Here is a 22,122-nt window from a genome sequence, read left to right as displayed (position 1 = left end):
GTATCACTAATGTACAGTTTTCCTACATGATGCAATTATTTATGTTTGTTTCCTCGTTATGGAAAGTATACATTTTTTTTTTTTTTTTTGAAACCCCACTTTATTACTTGTGTGAATTCAAAGTTATTCTGTTCTCTTATAATAGGGCTAATGGCGGTGTTCTAAAGAATGGTACTGGCTGTCATGTTACTGTCACTGATTAAGACAGGGGAGGTCTGAAGCCTGGGGTTTTAACCCCAGTCTGTAAAAGTTTTATGGGGTGGGTTTTCTTTATTTTAATGGATTTTTAAAGGCAGACTTGGCTTAATTCAATTGCAGTGGTATAACTTTCTCTCATTTGTTCAGTTCAATTATTTGTTTGATAGTAATGACTGAAATTAATATAATAAGTTGTAATGTCAATGGTTTAAATGGCTCCCATAAACATACAAGTTTTTTACAACTACTGCGACGAAAAAGGTTGGCATTGCTTTGATCCAGAAAGCTCATTTGTGGATGGAAGATGTTCATAGATGCAATAATAAATATTACGAGGTGGTCTCTTTTGCTGCTACTGACAATAAAACTAAAGTTGTTTTGATAACTGTTTGAAGAAATTTAAATATTTCCATTTTAGACAGAAATGGTGTTAATGCTGACAGAATTGCCTGTGCATCCCTTGTGAAAACTAATTCTCCCTGATCCTAACTGATAATTTAGTTGTTTTTGCTTCAGTTGTTTGCTCTTTTCTCCTCGTACAATTATGCAGACCATTGTTGTTTTTGTATTCATGTATGTTATTTTTTTTTTGTTTCTTTTCATGTACAGTTTGCCTTTTAAATAATAAAAAAAAATTGTTCACAAAAAAAGATTAACTTTATGGAAGATTTAGTTCATAGGAATTCCAGATCAAATGATGTGAGGATGGTTGAGAAAACTGAGCTGTTATTCAATAGAAAATATATGCCATCATATAACAATACTAACTAAAGCTGTTTTGTTGACTTTCAGATATGACATTGACTCTAAAAGTCCTGATCTGGCCAAACATGTGAGTGTATAGAAGCATTGTATATGCTCTTTGTTTATATGTACATGTGTGTTTGCTTGGATGTAAATGAAAGTTCTTTGTGTTCATTGGCAATTGCACTCACATTTTGACATGCATGCTCTTCATTCTGCGGCTGGTTTTATGCAATCTAAAATTACTGAAAAATTACATTTTGTATCATTATCAAAGCTGTGCAAAACTGAAGAAGTGAAGTTAAACGCTCTCTTTGACGTCTGTAAGGTCTGAATGTATCCTGCAGTGTGCTTGAATATCTTGTGAAATACAGACAATTTCTTCCCTGTTAAACTGATGAAAGGCAAGCTACAAATCTATAATGACAAGATATTGAGAGATGTTTTCACTAAACACTTGCACCACATTTTCAGCTTAAGAATAGTCATTGTCTTTCTTAGTATGCAAATTAGACATTTGCTTGGTGCAATTAATAAAATATCAAATATATCAATGAAATAATTTTATACAGAAATTCTTGTTCTTGTTCTTACAGTATATAAAAGTTATATAAGTGTTATAAAATAATAGGTTGCATCGTACTTGATTTCCATAATTATATTCAATATAACAGGTACCAAAACTAAGCAGACAGTGTGAAAATAAACAACTCTCAGTAGGGGCAAATTATGAATTATGATTTTGTATAGAACCACCCGAATGTTTTGTGTGTGTCTGTCTGTTCGTTTTCATTTTTCAGTGAAATTCAAATTTATGATTTGTTTTTCTCGCTTTCTTTTGTAATCAGTGATCATCGTGGGTGTTTTTCCCTTTCTCTCTTCTCCAAGATCCTTTCTCACTATTCTCTAACTCTCGTTTTTTCTCTTCTATCCTCTTCGGCCTGACTTCTTCAATTCGAATGGTTTTTTTTATTTTTGTCTTTTTGGTTACATGATATGCTCTGTTGTTATTGTTATATTTGCGGCCTCACCTCCCTCCTGGAAGCCCTCCGATTTCAACGTACGTCTCTGCCTTGCACTCCTAGACTTTTCTCTTTACCTGTACAACTCATTTATGCCCAGAAGCACCCAGACTCATTCTGCTGTCTCTTCTTTACTTTCCATGTGCCTTCTTTTGTTCGGGCCACCCTTCTGTAGGACTTCCTGGGTCAGACCTTCTGTACTCTGGGTGAGATAGTGGGTTCACTAGGCAGTCATCTGGAAAAGCCTCTGGGGTAAGAAGCTAATGCACTGTTCTATGAGCCAGGCTTACATACTCAATCAGATTGGGATGTAGTCAAAGTTAGAGGAGCTGTATGGGCTCAGCAACTGTGCCTGAAGCCATCTTAGATAGATTACTGACCAAATGAAACAGAGAAATAACTTTCTGTGCAGCTGTTCTTAAGTAGATCACTTCATTCCTATTGAGTACCTATCTATCTACACTGTAAAAATGGGGAATTACATTTTCTGCAGCATGTTGGTGCATATTGATGTTTTTTGAGGCACCAGGACATTATTTTGACCCATTATTTTGTCCAGTTTCAGTTTCAGTCTGCCCTTTTTCATTCAGCACTCAAGTTATTTACATTTAGTCATTTAGCAGACGCTTGACTAAATGAGGACAATGGAAGCAATCAAAATCAACAAAAGAGCAATGATATGCAAGTACTATAACAAGTCTCAGTTCGCTTAACGGAGTACACGTATCAAGGTTTTTTTTTATTTATTTTTTTATTATATAATAAATAGAAAGCAGATAGAATAGAAAAAAAATGGAGCAAGCTAGTGTTAGGGGCCTTTTTTGCTTTTGTAAATTGTATAATAAATAAAATTAGAATAGAATAGAATAGAATAGAATAGAATAGAATAGAATAGAATAGAATTAGAATAGAGAGAGCTAGAGTTAGAGGGCCAAATAAAGATGGAAGAGATGTGTTTTTAGCCGATTCTTGAAGATGGCTAAGGACTCAGCTGCTCGAATTGAGTTGGGCAGGTCATTCCACCAGGAGGAAACATTTAATTTAAAAGTCTGTGAAAGTGATTTTGTGCCTCTTTGGGATGGCACAATAAAGCAACGTTCACTTGCAGAATGTAAGCTTCTAGAGGGCACATAAATCTGAATTTATGAATTTAGGTATAGGGGTGGAGAGCCAGTTATTGTTAGTTGTAAGTTATTGTTTTAGTTTATTTATTGCTGAGCTACAGTGTGTGTGCAACCAGTGCCAAAGCCAGTGCCAAAGCTTGTTTGACTAATGAGTCATCTTTTGCTAATTAAGTCATAAACATGCGATGCATTTTTTCTCAATTAACTTTATAGCTGTATGAAGCACATAGGCCTTATTTAACCTTGGCCAAAAAGCTGTCATGCACTTTAGTGTTCTCCTGTCGTTTAGAGCGTTATAGCTGTTGAATGATGATGGATACTCCCGTCTATCCCCCACCATCTGTTTCTTATGTCAGTGTAGCAGATTAGGCTTGTTGGTGCAGATTGCAAGCGTTAACGGAACACAACTAGAGACTTCCATTTGGCATTTATTGCTAAAGTATCAGTCATGCAACCCTAGAGGTGGAGTATTTTTTAACGACAAGCCATGGTATTTATTAACATAATTTCTTTAACTTTTAAAAAATGTTTTAATAATCCCCAACAGTGTCATACCGTGAAAACACTTGCATCTAATTTCATGGCTAGATATAAATATACTCTAAATATACCCAGTTAAATTATATTTGTACACTTCTTGCCTAATTTGACAATCACAGATTGAATCAGAAGTGATTTTTTTTTAAACTGTATTTTTTCTTTATTGTCTCATATTTCACCTGAAAAAAAACATTTAAGTCAGATATTTGTTAGGTAAACTACAATTTTATATATTTTTTTATTTGTTGGCTGTGATGGAAAGGATGCCACAGCTGAGAGACAGTCGTAATTTGTGTAAAAATGGCAAAAAATAAGTTTTTTTTTTTTTGTAAGACTATGTGATAATGTGTATTTTGTGGAATTATCATTATACAGTTACTTGCATTTCTTATTTTTAATTATAATCCACCCATAAAACTAAAAGTGCTTCTATTTGAAGAAACACACTGGTTCAGTTTAAATTAAAGAGACATTTTCCCTCCATGAGCTGGAACTGTTTTAAATCGGTGCTGCTTGGACACAATGCTAAGAGAATACAAAAGAGCTGAAGCTTAGGAGGGAGATGTAATGATTGCAGGGTTTAGTTAGCCTGTATATACACTACACAACTGAGTGAATGTTAGGGGTGGAGCAGACCCTATTGATCAAACTCAAACACCCACTCAATCTCATACTGCACTGAGGCATGTGAATTGCTTTCATTTATGGGCATTATTTGTGCAGAAAGGAGGGTGTGATTGGAGGTATTTGGTTGTGGAGAAGAGATCGGCCAGTAATGATGAGCTGTTCTGCTCAAAATCTTTGGAGTTTAAAAGCTTTAGGGGTGAATTTGAGCCCCTGATCTCTGTACAGTTTCCCCAGACTGTGTTAGATGGAGACAGACAAAGAAAGGTGAGGGCTGGAACACAGAGAGGCTGCTTTCACACAGCAGCAGAAAACGCTTGTCGGTCCTGTTTTAGAGAGCTAAATATGCTTGTGTTTGTACAGAATTCAGTTAGTTGTCAGAGTAACAACTGGTTTCTACGAAATTTTTAGGACTCGCAAACGCAGTCTGACAGCAGGTTTGTTGGATAGAATGAACGGTACTGCAGTCACTGTTTTCTGCAGTGTCACTTACATACAATGCTGTGCAAGTCTAGAAGTTTCACGAAAAATATTTATTTTCTTCTGATAAGAGTTACTAAGTCAGTAGAAAACCATAGTAGAAAACCTGAATTTTTAGTGTATCAAATGTTCCTTTTGCAAATTCCTTTTTTTAAAAACCAGTGAAAGGCAAAGGGTCTCACACCAAATATTGATTTGATTAGTTCATAGCAACTTAATATAATTTTTTTTTTTAATTAATGGCATTATGGCTACGTTCACACAGCAGCAGAAAATGCTTGTCAGTCCTATAGGCTACGTTGACACTGTCAGTTTTTTTTGGATTAACAACTGCATTTTCTTTACAGGTGTGAGTCTCAAAATGCCCCGTTCACACAGCAGCTTACAGTTGTGTTTAGAATACTGTCTGTATGAACGTGCACCGGGAGTCAAGCCCATATTCCTTACCAGTAATCACAGCGACAGTGACTAAAGTAAAATCAAAGATGGCGCCGTCCATAAAATTGAAAGTTTTTGTTTACATTCTTTATTTTTATTCAGTTTCAATACACAAAAGCACAAGGCAAACATAGGGCAATGTTGTACAGCTCAAAGCATTCAAAACAGAACAACAACAACAACAACACAAAATGAATACAAACATATAAATTAAACAATAAAATAAAAAAAGAGGATAAAAAAAATATAATAAAATAAAACAAAAGTTATAGCTACATACATTAGGGCAGTTACATAAATTTGAAAAGCTTTAGAATTTGTGTAGTTTTTATAAGCTTCTTATTTGGTGATCTCATATTAGAAAGGGTTTCAAAGTATATTTTAAGATCAGTGTTACAAAATGTAATATATGGGGAAGGGAAGTGGTGTGTGGCCAAGTATGGTGACCCATACTCAGAATTTGTGCTCTGCATTTAACCCATCCAAGTGTACACACAGCAGTGAACATTCACCTGCTGCGGCGTCTGAGGGTCTCACCTCAGTCGTGGTATTGAGGGGGGAGAGAGTGTTGGTTATTTACTCCCCCCACCTACAATCCCTGCCGGACCTGAGACTCGAATCTATGACCTTCGGGGTTACAAGTCCAACTCTCTATCCATTAGGCCACGACTGCCCTTACAAATTGATATGATGAATATAAAACTTTGCTAATATAATTAACAGATTGATCATGTAAATTTGTTTATCAGAAAAAGATGGGTTTTGAAAACAAAGTAAAATATCATTAGGTTCTAAATAATTGAAAGTCTTATCACTTTCTGACATGACAAGAGTCCAATCGAGCCGCGAGTTCTTTCGTCAAATCTTCATTAACTGATAGCAGCTTTTAAATTTGGTTGGAGAGAGGAGCATTTGAATCGCACGCAGAACACAAAACTGTTGGGAGCGGCTCCGGTGGAAAATGATGGGATCTAAAACTTTCAGATGACACGTGACGAAGAGTTTTATTAATCTAAATATCAATGATTCGAGTATAATCAATGTGAATATAGCCATTTATATATAAACATATTCTACTATTATAATCATGTGTATTTGCCTGCGTGTATAGAATTCTGTATGAGAAGTGCAGACATAGGGGGAAGCTGCTTGTCCTGTTTTTCCTTTAGGCAAAATATATAATGGGGCCCTTATTTTCACGGAACATAAAATGAAGGCCTCCTGACTGCATCGTGGTCCCATGACAAACATGTAGCAGCGAAGTGGTGCTCTTCTTTATAATCAGCTAAGAAGAGAAGCAAGCCCCTTACCGGGGGAGTGTAGCAGCAAAGAGGTGCTCTTCTTAATAGCAGCCAAGAAGAGCAGTAAGCCCCTTTTTAATGCAACCTGAAATTAAGATGCGGAATCCACTAGATTTCAGCCCAGTTGCCAGTTGTAGCAAACACTGCGTACTGCAGCCGTAGAGCATGCAATGGCAGGTTTAGAGATTGCAGACTCTGCCTAGCCTAAGCTTAGCATCCATAACGCGGCATATAACTCAATAATTCAAGTCATGTTTATGCAGGTTGTCGCCTCCCATGATATTAGTGTTCGCTGACATACATGTCCTTTATCTGATAACCCACATTAGTGTAGTAGACAATCCTTAAAAATGCTCTCGAAGCTTATGCAGCTTGCTTAAGCACGGCATGTTTCAGTAGTCAGACCTAAAGAAATAGCATTACCAATAACCAGATAACCCATAGCAGCAAGCATATCTTAAGATAATTAGATGGCCTTAAACAATAGCTTAACATTAGCTTCTTGCTGTCGCAAGTTAACCCGGATACCAGTACTGCAGAAACACCCGATAGCCTAAGCAACAGCAGGTCTAGCAACGATATGATACTGGACACTAGATAAGCCTTAACAAGCAAACAATCCCAATACCCTGATAGCTTTAAGCATATACCTTCTGAAATGCATAGAGTGGGGCAGCATGCCCTAACAGAAGAATAGAAGTATCGAAGGGGTGTTCTTTTATAAACAGCTAAAAAGAGCAGCATGCTCCTTTAAAGCAGTACAACATATGGTCAATACTCAAACTTAGGCAACAGCATTTGCCCTTGTCCAGATAACGTTTAGCATTGATACAGCTTTAGAAGCAAATATACGATCTGCGCATTAAGTATACACTAGTTAGCTTAAGCAACAGCATATCACTGACTTAAACACAGCATGTTAGAATTAGTCGGATAAGTTTAATGAAAGCATCCCCAATAGATAAGCCTGAAGCAGCAAGCCTGTTTCATATCGACAGCCTTGACAACAGATTAAAACAAGGTTCGCTGGTAAATTTAACTGGTAATGTTACCAGTGTGACAATACGATAGCATGCCTAGCAAATATAACTGAACAACTAGCTTAACAATGAGCAATATCTGAAGCATGTTCGCCAACATAGCTTTGTGAAGACATTCAGAGATGAATAAAGGGTGAAATGGCCAGTTGTTATGTGGATGCTTTAACCCCAGGGGCGGCGTTTCCATACTCTGCCAAACCTCGTAACTTCACCCCGCTTCCATTCAGATTGACGCACCGCGCACAGCCTGGAGGAGACAGATCTCCACTTTTTCGCAATCAAAGGGTAAATAAATAATTGATTTTTGAATATTACAGCGTTTTCTTTACTCAATCACTATGTCTGTAAAGGCTAATGTGCCGTCTAACCAATACACTTTTGTACGTTTTAAATATCCTGTGCATAAGTGCTTAATTTGAGATTTTGGCCAAGTGTATTAAATAACAAGAAAAACTAAGCGCCCATACAGCTACAATAAACGTTATATAACCTATAAAAGTTGATAAAAACATATAATGCGATGCACTTGCTGCCTCAGATAACAGTTACAGCCGTTCTAATGACAAAACACTCTATCTCTGTCATTCGCTGGTCAAAAACCTTGTTAACTCCATTTAAACTTGAATTTCATATAATATTAAGTGCATTAAGTGCGCACTGATCAGTAAAGTCTGATACAGTACCAACGCTGACGGCGCAGTGTTGTTTAACTACTGAATTTTTTCCCCTTCCATCTTTTAACGCCGCCACTGTTTAAACCTTCTTGAATATCTTGCTTCTTCCAGCGGGGAAGCAGATCGTGTAAAGTTGTTGGTGTAGTCGTATTAGCATAACTTTGGCATTGAATTGTGGGCAAAGTCTCTATATCAATCGCGAGGATCGCTTTCAGTCTATCGGCTTGACAAACAACGCGGCGAATTCGCTTTAAGTTCACAACTTGAATCTGGTGAGATACTCTGTGGGAATCCTGTCGAAAATCCTGATTGAACGCTTCATATGGAGATGGAATTCGCCATCTATTAGTTCCTGAGGGAAGCGATAGCTGCTGAATAATGACTAAAGGGACCTTATGAAGGGAATTATGATTGGTGTCGTGATCCTATAGGTAGACGTGGATCAGCTGAGTGTCAGCTGATGCGAGCTTGACTAACATGGCCTGCCAGAACCACCGCTATGCTCCATTTATATTTCGCTGTGGTTATAGGCATTATTCCAGGCTTTTTCAAGATTATTGTTCTCCTAAATAATATTCGAAATTAGAATTAGTATATCCCAAATAATGTTGAAATGAATATCCCTGAAATACTGTTTTTGACAGAGACTCGAAGTGTAGATAGCTCTAATGGCTAATATTGCACACAACCCTACAAATTTGACAATTTGGTTCAGAAATGTAAGCAAAAAAAAAAACGTCAAACAGGGCAGATTTGTAAGAACAATGATTGAGAGAGAGTTTTAGGTGAAGTGAATCGAGTGACTAATAATATCTAACTTGATCCATATATTTCATCTACAAAAATATTGTGAACTTTTATAAAGAAACACAAAGAAGATCATGTGACTGGAGTAATGATGCTAAAAATTCAGCTTTGAAATCACAGGAATAAATTACATTTTGAAATATAATCAAATAGAAACAGGTAACATTTTAAATAGTAAAAATATTTCAAATTTTACGTTTTTTTTTTTTTTGCTTTATTTTGGATCAAATAAATGCAGGCTCGGTGAGCAGAAGAGACTTTTTAAAAAAACATTAAAAATCTTACTATTCAAAAACGTTTTGACTGGTAGTGTGTGTATATTTTGCAAAAACATGAGGAAAGTTATTTGCGTGTAGGACCCCCAACTGGCAGATCAACATGCTGTTATTTTCTATCCGGTAAGAATAGTTGACTGTAAATTAAATAAACTGAGATGTGGAGTGTGTACAAGAGGATATTAACTGTGATAAGTTGATTGACAGGCCATGTAACTATGCAACAGAGTTGTTACACTTTCTTTAATGGCTTAAGTATAAGTAGGTGAACTGGGATGCAGCACTTGACTTTGGTTTAATTTATTTGAATAGAGAACATAAGGAAGGAGAGAGCAACAGAAACAAAGTAACTTTGTACTTTGTGTGCAATTGAGCAATCAAAAAATACCAAAATTGTGTAAAATGCCTGAGTGCAGGATGACCTGCTTTTGAACAGCCTGTCGTCTGTATTACACACACAAGCTCTCTAATATTGTCCTCTTTCCACACCTCAATAATTCCCCATAGTCACAGATCTGTCTCTGTGTATCTATTGCAGGAAACAGACTATAGCTTTCCCTCCATCCGTCCTGTGCAACTGCTGTAGACGCAGTCATCTCTTGAAATGTATCCCTCCGTTGTGTTGAAATAAGTAAATCAGAGACTACACACTTGGCAGCTGAATACAGAGAATTTCATGTTTGGCAATAAACAGGATGTAAGGAGAATTTAGCTGCGGGCTGAACTGCTTTAAAACACACTGCAAAACTAGTCTTATTGGATTTGAATTTCTGCTATGTTAATTCATCATCTCCCTTTCATTGTGCTGAAAGAACACAAAACATTGCCCAACTTTAGATTCAATTAGAGTTTTCTACAGTTCATATAGGGGATATAGGAAGGGAAGTAACATAAGCCTTATTGAATACAGTACATTTGGCCCATCTGTGCCTTTAAATCTGTGCCTTTAGTGATGCTAGTTTAATCGGATTGACCCCATTGTAAGGCAATTTAGCTTATTATTTATTTACAACCATATTATACAGTATATATAAAATTGTTGTTTATTTGTATTTAATTAGAAATAGTCAGCTTATTTTGCATTTACATTGTATGGTAAAGGGCAGCTTTGATGTTTGTTTCTTTGTGCCCCACTCAGTTTGAATGGTCATGATGCTCTGGCCCGTGGCATTAGGTTATTATGTCATACTGATGGATTGGGCCTGTGCTTTATATCAGCGTTAAACAGGACTTGTATGCTCTGACTCTGGAAATGCATTTTGCTGAGCTGCATTGACAAATAGAGAGGAAGGGGGTGGAAAAAAAAGGAAGGGAGAGAGAAATATGGGCCAGCGAGTCTTATCTAGGCCTCAGATTCGATACTCTGGTGGGACATCACAGCCATGTGTTTCTGACTGCGGGCTGTTTGAGCTTTTTACTGAAGAAAAAAGTATTTCAGATTTAAATGGTAGCAAGACAGAAAGCGCAAGTAACTCTGAGCTGTAAGAGAACAACAACAGGCAGGGTGGAGGAATAGATTGCAAGCTTTTGCCCTCAACGATGGACCCAGTCTCCAAAAAATCACCCCATGAAATACAAACGGGTCATTGCTCTGATACACTGGAAGTATTTCTACCTGATCTGACTATTACAGTCTAGTTTCATTGGAATGTCCAGCGCTCTCTCCCCCCTCAATACCACGACTGAGGTGCCCTTGAGCAAGGCACCGAACCCCCAACTGCTCCCCGGGCGCTGCAGCATAAAATGGCTGCCCACTGCTCCGGGTGTATGTTCACGGTGTGTGTGTGTTCACGGTGTGTGTGTGTTCACTGCTGTGTGTGTGCACTATGGATGGGTTAAATGCAGAGCACGAATTCCGAGTATGGGTCACCATACTTGGCTGAATGTCACTTCACTTCACTTCACTTGAAGAAAGATCAATTCAATCATATACAGTATATATAAACTAACTAAACTATCCTTTCTCCAACGTAAGCAGCTATAATAGAATTGTAAATTATATTTATAATTTTTACATTTATTATTAATTGTTATTATTAATATTTATTATTAATAAGTTCTTTTTTTTTTTTAAATAAAAGCAGTTTTATGTGTTTCTTACACACACACACTGCCAGCCATATATATTATTATATATTTTATATAATATATATTATGTAGTGTATTATTATATATATTATTAATAATTGAGCACCAATAATAATTGAGCAACAAATTAGCATCTTCAATTAGCAATTAGCATATTCAAATGATTTCTGTAGGATCATGTGATATTGACGAATGGAGTAATGACTGCTGAAAAGGAATAAATTTGTTTTAAATATTCAAATACAAAACAGTTGTTTTAAACCAATAATATTTTACAATATTTGTTTTTACTGTATCTTTGATCAAATAAACGCAGCCTTTGTGAGCATAAGAGACTTTGAGACTTATTATTAAATATTAATACATAATAAATATTAAACAATAAACTAGTTCTGTTCAATTATATACATATTTCTTACCTAAATGTGTTGATTTATGTATATTGATTTTATTTATTGCTTTTAAAATCACAAATCATAGCACAGTATGTCAGAGCCACAGTACATGAAGTTGCAACAGCAGGTCAGCAAAACTGTAAAGGAATAGTGCAAATTTTCACCTACATTTATGCATTTGGTAGATGCTTTTATGCAAGGTGACAGACATTTGATTAATTTTCTCAGTTCTTGCTTTCACTGGGAGTCAGACCCATGACCTTGGCGTTGCTATTGCCTTGCTCTATAGTTTGAGCCAATGGAAGGAATCGCAAATGGGGGAATATTTAAATACAGAGTCATATTGAATATGAAATGTAGTGTTAATCCATCACCTTGGATGAATTAAATTGGAGTTTACACATTCAGCACAGGAATCTGTGATGGACTAAGCCGCTCCATATTATGTAAATACACAAACATTCACACTGAGGAATAGGGCTTTTCAGTGTGTGTGTGTGTTTTATAGGTCCCCATCACAAAATTAAATTTTAAGCCATTCTGTCACATTCAGAGAGCTCAGGACAGGAAATGCATTTTCCATTCCATCTAGTGCAGCACTCTGGGCTTGGGTCGTTTATGAAAGGCAATTGTTATATTAATGTATACATTGAGTGCTCGGCTGAGTTTTTAAACAGCTGACAGGCCATGTAAAATGCCTCCAGTGCCAGAAGCAAATTTGACTTCATTGACATTCCTCCTGTTGTCATTTTAACAGTAGCTGATTTGTTCTCTTAGTGGCTAACAGTGCCATATTGTTAAACAGACTCCACTGTAGACGGCAGCATAGCCATAAGGACAGAAGCAAACAGTATTATAGATATGAATGCTATCAATCACTACGCACGGTCAGGTAGCAATGCTAGAAAGAAGAAAATGCATCGCACAAATTACTCACTGAAGAATATCCCATTCAAGGATATCCAGATACTCAGAGTAAGCACAATTTCAGGTCTGTAACAAACAACCACTTCTCTCCTGCTAGATGAATGGCTTGCGTTTAGCAGAGGTAGGCTCTGTGCTCCATCATTATGTTGAATCGATTGCCACATTCAAGATTTGTTTTATGAATAACATTTAATTGCAGACATGCATGTATTCTCACACAATAAACAATAATAGTTAATTTGAAGCTTGTTCGACTGCGATGCTTCTTAAGTAGCTCTGGATACTGAAAATGAGTCTTCATAATGGTAAAGATATGGTCGGTTAGCCTGGAGGTTTCATATTAATTATGGATTATACAGCCATGTGCAAATCATATGTAGAGGTTCAATTTTCTTTGGTTGGTGCCATTTTGCAGATGTTTAGGCCATTGAAACACTAAAATCCACAAGTGGTGGAGAACGGTGCACCAATCTTAATTCAAATCCGGGTGTATTTAAGGATTATGGATGCCTGTCTAAGTATGAAAAGCAATTGGATTTAAATTATAATCTCATTCCAACCCCTTGTGGAGTTCTGGAGCTTTATGTAATGCAGCCTGACTGCGACTCGCTCGCTGCTGTGAATCAGCGATCCGTCATATTTCACCCTCCGCTCCGTTTGTCTTAGTTTCACATGAAATGAGTCTGGATAACCTTATTCACTTAATCTCTTTGTTAGACAGAGGAATGTAAATGTTCCAAACAGCCCAATGGTCTGTGAATTCACAGCTTATCGCTCTCAAACAGGGCTGTTTATTTCAGGTACTCTGGTTACATATACACTCACATACTCAGAGACACAAGAATAATTTAATCTGTCTTTCTCGGTTTTCTCTAATTCTATTTTCTTTTGCATGTTCAATACATATGATCTTATATGTGTGACATTGGACCACAAAACCAGTCATAAGGGTCAATTTTTCGAAATTGAGATTTATATAGCACCTGAAAGCTGAATAAATGAACTTTCCATTGATGTATGGTTTGTTAGGATAGGACAATATTTGGCCGAGATACAATTGAGAAAATTGCCTTTAAAGCTGTCCAAATGAACTTCTTAGCAATGCATATTACTAATAAAAAATTAAGGTTTAATATATTTATGGTAGGAAATTTACAAAATATATTCATGGAACATGATCTTTACTTAATATCCTAATGATTTTTGTCATACAAGAAAAATTGTTAATTTTGACCCATAAAATGTATTTTTGGCTATTGCTACAAATATACCCCAGCGACTTAAAGACTGCTTTTGTGGTCCAGGGTCACATATTTCAATTCTTTTGCGCAACACATGTTTGAAAACCCCTGCCATAGAGGACATTAGTTGGCCACTCATTGTAAGGCCTGATGAGTACGACGGGCCTGTTTGTTTCTCTCCTTCTTTGAATCTCCTCCATTTCTTTTCCCCCCTCTCTCACCTGTCAACCCGTTGTCTGCTTAAATACCAACATAATTCTTCATCCTAATGATGAAATGTGCAAACATCTCCTGAAACCTCACTACCTGCTATGTGATGATAATGCTGGCTAGCGTTAAATACTGTTATACATCTTCCTCAGTCATGTGGGACGACATTTAAGCATTTTCGATTACCCAGAGGGCTTTTGGCAGGTTTAAGACATCACAGGACTCCACATTTAATTACATGCAGTTTATTTTATTCTTTGGTACAGTATACAATGTTCCCTGACTCATTAGAGGACGATATGAAGAGAAATCTCCCCTTATTGTAAACCCTGGACTCTTTGTCAACACTTTGATGAATAGCTTCTGATATAGCTTGTAGAATTACCTCACAATCCGCAAGTAGTGAGCAATTTGTTAGGTTGACGAGTAGCTCCATAAATCACCTCCTCTTCTCACATGAATTGATCAAATCAGGCCTGCCCGTGTGGAATGAGATGCTGAGGAGCTATGAATGCCATGATGAAGAAAAGGCTGCAACAAAGTCTGAAAATATTCGGCGTAATACCAACTAACTTCTCTCCCTCGGCTGACTTTCTTTCATCTGTGATCAGTATGTAAAAATATTCCCCCTGTTCCTTAAGGACAGGACTTGGTGCGTATACTTTGTTAAAGGACTGTTTGATCATAGCGAACAGGTCGGGCTGTGTGATGTTGACTTATAAGTCATTTGGCTTTGAATGGCGGATTTGGGACAATATCATTGATCCTCTGAATCTCCGTTGGCTCCAGTTAAAGGTTAGAAAGTTGATATCAAGCTCTCGGCTATGTGCAAAAAGATGCCTTGATCTCCTTCCTCATGCTGGTGTGCACTCTAGATCATTGTTATTGCTTATGTCAACATTATCGAGCTTTCCCTTGGCAGGTGCAATGCTGTAAATGCCAACAGAATCTGCCAATAGTCAAATCAGTTTGTGTCTAATGTATACTTAATTATTGCATACTAAATATGAATAAAAATGAAACGTTTTTGTACTGTTTAAATGTCAAAAGTTAACTTTTCAGTAGTCTGTTTGACAGCTAAGAAAATCAAGAATCAGTGGAGACTTTCAAAAGTTTAACTTTCAAAAGTTTGGGGTCAGTAAGTCTTTTTATTCAGAAAGAATTAATTAAATTGATTAAAAGTGACAGGAAAGACTTCAAAAAGTTAGAAAAGATTTCAAATAAAACCTGTTCAAATAAACTTTTTTCTTCATCAAAGAATCTTGAAACGATGTATGGTTTTCACAAAAGCATTAGGCTGCACAACTGTTTTAAACACTGACAATAATGTTTCTTGAACAGCAAATCAGTAGCCTATTAGAATGATTCCCGAAGGATCATGTGACACTGATGACTGGAGTAATGAATCTGAAAATCCAGCTTTGCATCACAGGAATAAATTACACTTTAAAATATATTAAAATAGAAAACATTTATTTTAAATTGTAAAATTGTAATAATATTTCAAAATATCAGTGATTACTGTATAAAATTAATGCATCCTTATGTAATGTAATTATTGTATTATAATGTATATAATTGTATGTAATTATATGTTGTTTTCTATATCAAGAACCCTTGACACTCTCATCACATGAGAGAAGTCAATCTGAACTGACAGTGTCTGTATTCTTACATTCCACATTTTGACGGCTGAGAAATCTTCATTTTCTGCCAATGTGAACTTTAACCAGTTTAGATGATTTAGCTTGGTTCCAGGCCGTGATATTGCTTCAATGGCACTACTGCATGCAGTTCAATTTTATTTTTATTTATAGCTTTTTCAATTTAAACTAGATGAAAGGAAAATTAAACTCTGGTGAGTTTGAATTAATAAGAATAACAGCGTGCTGTGTTCAGTGTCAGCTGAAGGCACCAAGGGGTTCAGATGTTTGATCAGACTCTAATCAATTGGGAATGCAGCAGGGAGAGGTGTGAGTGCCATTGATTTTGCTCTTCTGCAGAGCACAGCTAACACACAGTGTTAAAGGGGGCATCAGATGCCCATTTTCCACAAGATGGTATGATTCTTTAGGGTCTTCATGAAATGTCTGCAAAATACTTTGGCTAAAATTACTCAATGGCAGTAGTGGCTGGTGCTAAAAAAAATTGTGGGGCGCAAACAAACTTAATCACACTGTTAATGCAACAGCATGGCTGAATGCCGTTAAATACCATATAACAAGATGATAATGATAATGAATCATTACTGCTTAAAAATGTGTGTATATTATCTGTAAAGTAATCATTAAACATTTGTAATCATTCAAAAAAATATTAGCCATTTATATTAACATAATTCAGAGATAATGTTGTCCACACGAGAGACCACAGGATAGCAAATCCTTCAAAATAAAGACTGTAAAAATGTTTTTTGTTTTTTAAATTCATATAAATTCATTATATTTTCATAAGGTTTAATAAAGTCCAATGTAATAAGTATGCAAAAACTCCTAAAGACCATTATATTTTTTATCTTAATTTTAATGTTATTGACAATATATTATTCAAGTTGTCAGACATAGCTGAATAGGTCCAACTGAAGAAGGGACACTATATTATTTATATATTTGCATAATAATCCTTACGTAAAAAATCATAATTTACTTGTAAAGAGACCTCCATTGTATAACTACATCATCTACACAAGCCAATTGTTTTAGGACCCCGATGATCAGCTCAAGTTAAACTGCATTGTTTTAATTACCTTCTGTGTCATTGCCAACGCTTCGGTGACAGGACTTTGAAATAACAATCAGAAAAAACTATAAAAGGCATGACTTACATCGCATCCAGCTCGCCAGCTCCGTCCAATCTCCATGATCTGTATTTGTATTTTATTTTTTTCTTCATTTGAATGCCTTGCGAAAGGATTTTTTGTAAAGTTAAAATCGAATTTACTTTCAACTCGGAAGAGATATTAGGCTTGTTCGACTTCATGCGGCGCCGCAAAGATTGGCTATAGTTTCCTTCCTGTGAGCTACTGAAATGAGCCGCACTGTGAAATAGCCAATCAGAGCAGAGCTCAAATTTCAACCGCACTGTGAAACAGCCAGTCAGAGCAGAGCTCAACATTATTATTCATGACCCTTCCAAATAAGGTAATAACAGACCATTTCATTGTAGGGAGAAATCCTAGGGTTGTAAATGGACATGTAAATCTGTTTCTGGAGAATTTTTGCCCTTACCTAAGCCACATGTAGATATCAGAGAACAATTTAAATTATTGTATCAATGCATTCTATGGCACCTTTAAGCAGTATCTAAAAAGTGTTTTGTGTATTTGTGTATTGTGTATTTGACAAATATTGCATTTAATTCACTTTATCTGTGATAATAGTATGCAAACACCATGAGAGCATCACTACTGGGAGCAGAAAGTGTCCGATTCTGCCCCAACTGCAAGCGGCCACTCTCGCCAGCCAGTGGCAGGCTAGTATAGTTCATCTCGAACAAGCCTATTGCTCCTATTTTACAGTCGAGAACGGTCCAATCACATGAGGCCAAAATATATAAAAACAATATTGATTTGCTAAGATCAAAAGCGGGAGGGTCTGGAGCACAGTGCTCTGCGCCTCGAGGACAATCCGAAACAAGCCAATTAGAGCTCAGCCTCAAGTCACATGCGTTTCAAAAGTTTACAGACCTAATAGACACCCATTGGTTCAGAGCCCCATACACACAAAACAAACGAAATACAGTTGTGATTTTTACATTTTTTTAAAAGGTGCTAACATGATTGCCAGTCGAATAGGACGGCTAAACAATGCAATTTTGTGATTATTTTGCAGTATATATTTAACTTATTTTAGACATGTTGAAGTAGGCTTCTTCCCTGGCTAATATGATGGGGGTGGCGCCCCAGCGCCCCCCTATTGACCAGCCCCCACTGCTCAATGGTCGTGTAAAACAACACCCTTTTTACTCATTAAATCACTGAAATTACAGTAAATTACAGCTTTTCCGGGTTGTAAATGGCTATGTTGCGCTGACTACAAGCTCAAACACACACAAAGGGCTGCTCATTTGAGCCATCTATTGCACACACTCACAGCCTCACTCAAGCTCATTTGAAATGCTCAAAAAGCTCTGATATTACTATTCTGAAATTCTGCTGCTGTTATATGTAGGCATGCAGTCATGAAATGTATTTAACCGTAATTATATGGGAATCAGGTCATTATTAGGAGGATTTTTTCTACACTATTCCTGCCCTGCTGTTCCCAATAACTCGAAACTGTGCACTAATGCACCGTATATGTTATTTTTTCAGTGGCATCTCTGGGAAGAATTGCGGTACCATTATTCTCACTGCAGAGGAACTCGGAAACTGTCGGGTAAGTCAGCAGTTTTACTTTATCCTCCAAAGAATAGTTTTGCTCTGAAATAATTGTTTTTTCAACCCCTTTTCTCTTCGAAATGTTCGCAACAATTCAGCAGTGAAAACCTTTACTGAAATGATTCACTTTGATAAGAAAGCTGACAGTTACAGTATACTCTTGAGATCAGACCATTCACTGCCTGGTAGCCAAATACATTATTCCAGAGAAATGAACTGGATTGTGCCTATATATGTTGTTTCCACAGACAAAAGGGTAACAACATTTGAACACCAAAGCCACCTTTAAATACTTTTATTTCCATCTTACTGACAAAATGTTATTAAAGCATAAATAATGGAATAACAGAAGCCATGTTATTTGTAGTCACAGGTTTGCATCATTATTTAATACTTCTAACATGCATTATTAACCATCTTTTACACTGGCTAGTTACATTATTCGGATTAACTAAATAAATACCAGAACAGGCTTGATGAAGCAGCAACTGAAACATTACTAAGCATTAAGTAGTGAAGATCACTGCAGCACTGCCTACTGGGTACTGTTAGAGCTTTTGATCTAATACACAATGAAGGCTTTGTTTGTCTCCCCTGTTCTTCTGAATACTTTCAGCTGGTATTTTAAGACCAGCACTTATTGAACCAAAGGATCATGGAATTGGCATCAAGGTTTTCAAGGAAGAATGAACACACATTGGAATGTTTCAGCAGCTGGTATCACAGCTTGAGTGAAAATAATCTTAAAATTGCATTCAAACCATCAAAGTGAGATATGGATTGTGTGGCCTCTCTGAACCAATTCAAGAGTGATGATGTCTCCCCCTTAGAATTCCCTTTCTAAGACCTGTGTGCTCATAGCATGTTTTGTTAGACTGCATTGGTTGTCTGATCCTAAGGAGCTGGAGAGGACCAAGTGTCCTGCATCTCATATTCTGCTTATGCATTTTAAACCTGTTCTGACGTCAGTCTTCATTGCTGTTGAACCAAAGGGTCCGATATATTACCAGTGACTAGCACTAGATGGATATGATGAGAGGATACTTATGAATGGGAGTGATGGCTTGGGAAAATGATAAACAATAATATACAAATTAAGAGGCATTTGAAGATATCTGGTTATGTAAACATTCATATGGTCTGCTGAAGATAATCAGACCATGTAGTTTTTCCTGCAGAATTATTTTTGTATACAAAGCTATATATTATGTATACAAAAATATTATTTTAATAACATTTTTAAATATTTTATTAATCATTTAAGAGTTCAATTTGATATATACAATTTTACATATGATTTATTATGATTATGATTATGAAATATGATTTTTATTTAAAAAATTTATCTTTTGATATGCTCAGCCAGTATACTAATTTAATTTTCATGAAATTCTTGAATTATTGCTTCATTTCAAGTCAGATTTGATGGATTCAATCAGTTTGTTCAGAGTAAAGGAGTTGAAAAACTCCTTTTAAATCTTTTTTTGTGGGATTCATTAAAATAACTAACTCATTTGTTTAGACTACAATAGTTAGCCAGCAAATACAAAGAATAACGTTTTATTTTTTACCATTCCATTTGTAGATTCAGTGGAGGAGGTCAGAATCTCCATCCCTCCCATCTCTTTATCATGTCTTCTCACTGGAACGTTCCAGTTTCGTCCCTCTGTCTAGTAAAGTTTATTCTGTCACTGGTTATAGTACTCATTAAATCACTGAAATAGCAGTGCAGAGTAAATTACAGCTTTTCCGGGTTGTAAATGGCTATGTTGCACTGACTACAAGCTCAAACACACACAAAGGACTGCTCATTTGAGCCATCTATTGCACACACTCACAGCCTCACTCAAGCTCATTTGAAATGCTCAAAAAGCTTTTCCCCTCTGTGAGAGTAATATATTGGTACATCTGCTTGATCTATATATATATTTCACATGGTAGATCAAAAGATTTTACAGGATGTTATGAAAGGCTGGGTTTTGATCAGGTACATGCAAAGAACAGCTATGAGGAAATGCACCATGCGGAGACAAACCTTCCACTTAATAGCAGGAATGAGGTTTGCAAATATCTTCAAACGTCTGTCTCTTTCCAAGAAGTTACATAGATGAATCCCATTCAGAAACCAGATAAAACCTGCAAACCCAAAATAATGAATGAAATGTTTCATCTCTGAAGTATATTGTGGCCAAAGACAGTCAGCTTTAGCTGTGATGTGAATCGCTTTGATTGACTGTCAGTTATATAACTAACTATGCTGTCATTTAAGTTGTTTACTGTTGCTGAAGGAAGAATTGCAATCCGCAAGAAGACTGACACTCGTGCTCGATTGTTCATAGATGCTGGATTCAAAACTAGCATAGGTTGATATTTGGCTTTTCTCTGCCCAAATTGTTTTCAGCTCAAATTGATCTTGCCACTAAGGTCTAGTCATGGGATCATAATCGCTGTGAATGCTTGGTTTGAATGGGGCTGCTAATCATGTGCAAAGTCCTCCACACACTATGGTTTAGTTTCAGTCAAGAAACAATTCAAGCAATGTGTAATGAAAGGTAGTGCTCCCTCGGCCATTAAATATAAGGTGAATTTTCCCTAGAGCGTGGAAAGACCACTGGCCATGTTCATCAGTGGATATACCATTAAGACTAATGACTTCATATCAGTTAGACCTCACACCATACCATTATCACTAATGAGGGTTGTCTCCATTGTGTTGATAACATCTTTCCGGCCTGAGAAGCCCCTAGCAAGCAGGTTTATGATGATGTCAGTCATTACTGGAGTGTAATTTGCAGAATCAGCTGCACATCATATGAAGGATTCTTTTGGAAATGTTCTAGATCTCCTTCAATCTCTTCTCTCACTCACTCTTCGTCTCTCCTCACTGACTCCAGCCTACAATTTCATCATTCTCTGAATGGCACTCTAAATGCAAGATAGTGTTTAGTGGCTAATTGGTTCAAAGGAATTGATGCTTGTTGATGCCAAGCACAGATTAACCATTTGGGTTACAAAATACCCATTTAGGGGCCACAGACAGTTTTTCTTTTGTATCCTAAGAAATTGCAGGTAATAATAAAATTTGATTGGTATCTTGATTCATGTGGACTGTTATTTTAGTATTATTTATATACCATTGTTATTATTGTTTACATTTTGCATTAGCTTTTTTTTGTTGTATTTTTTTTTTTTTATAAAATTTTTTTGTAATTTTGCCACTTTTTAATATCTATATTTTGCTGCCATGACATCATTAAAAAAAAAAAAAGTCAGCTTTATTTTAATTAATAACTCACAAATTAAATAATTAAATTTTGGTTTTACAATAACAACACTGTTCATGTGTCAGTGAAGTACATAATTATTAAATAAATTCACTGATGATCTAATGACATTCTATACAATATTACAGTTAGGTCCATATATATTTGGACACTGACACAATTTTCATAATTTCGGCTCTGTATGCCACCAGAATAGAATTAAAATTAAACAATCAAGATGAAATTGAAGTGCAGACTTTAAGCTTTAATTCAAAGGGGTTGAACAAAAATATAACATAAAATGCTTACAACCATTTTTATACACAGTCCTCCCATATCCGGGGCTCAAATGT

General features: G+C 36.3%; 1 protein-coding gene across 1 annotated transcript in view; it reads left to right on the top strand.

The window, feature by feature from the left end:
• cpne5a (copine Va) overlaps nt 1–22,122 on the top strand; it is a gene marked incomplete at both ends in the record, with an annotated part of 89,830 nt that overhangs the window by 24,886 nt on the left and 42,822 nt on the right. Inside the window, 4 exons of the mRNA XM_079383948.1 lie at nt 991–1,030; nt 1,988–2,002; nt 2,140–2,216; nt 18,441–18,504. Of these exons, the coding sequence (XP_079240074.1) occupies nt 991–1,030; nt 1,988–2,002; nt 2,140–2,216; nt 18,441–18,504 (196 nt within the window). The remainder of the gene's footprint in view (nt 1–990; nt 1,031–1,987; nt 2,003–2,139; nt 2,217–18,440; nt 18,505–22,122) is intronic.

Source organism: Barbus barbus (assembly GCF_936440315.1).
Source record: "Barbus barbus genome assembly, chromosome: 29".
Lineage (NCBI taxonomy): Eukaryota > Metazoa > Chordata > Actinopteri > Cypriniformes > Cyprinidae > Barbus > Barbus barbus.
This window is presented reverse-complemented; position numbering and strand designations above follow the sequence as displayed.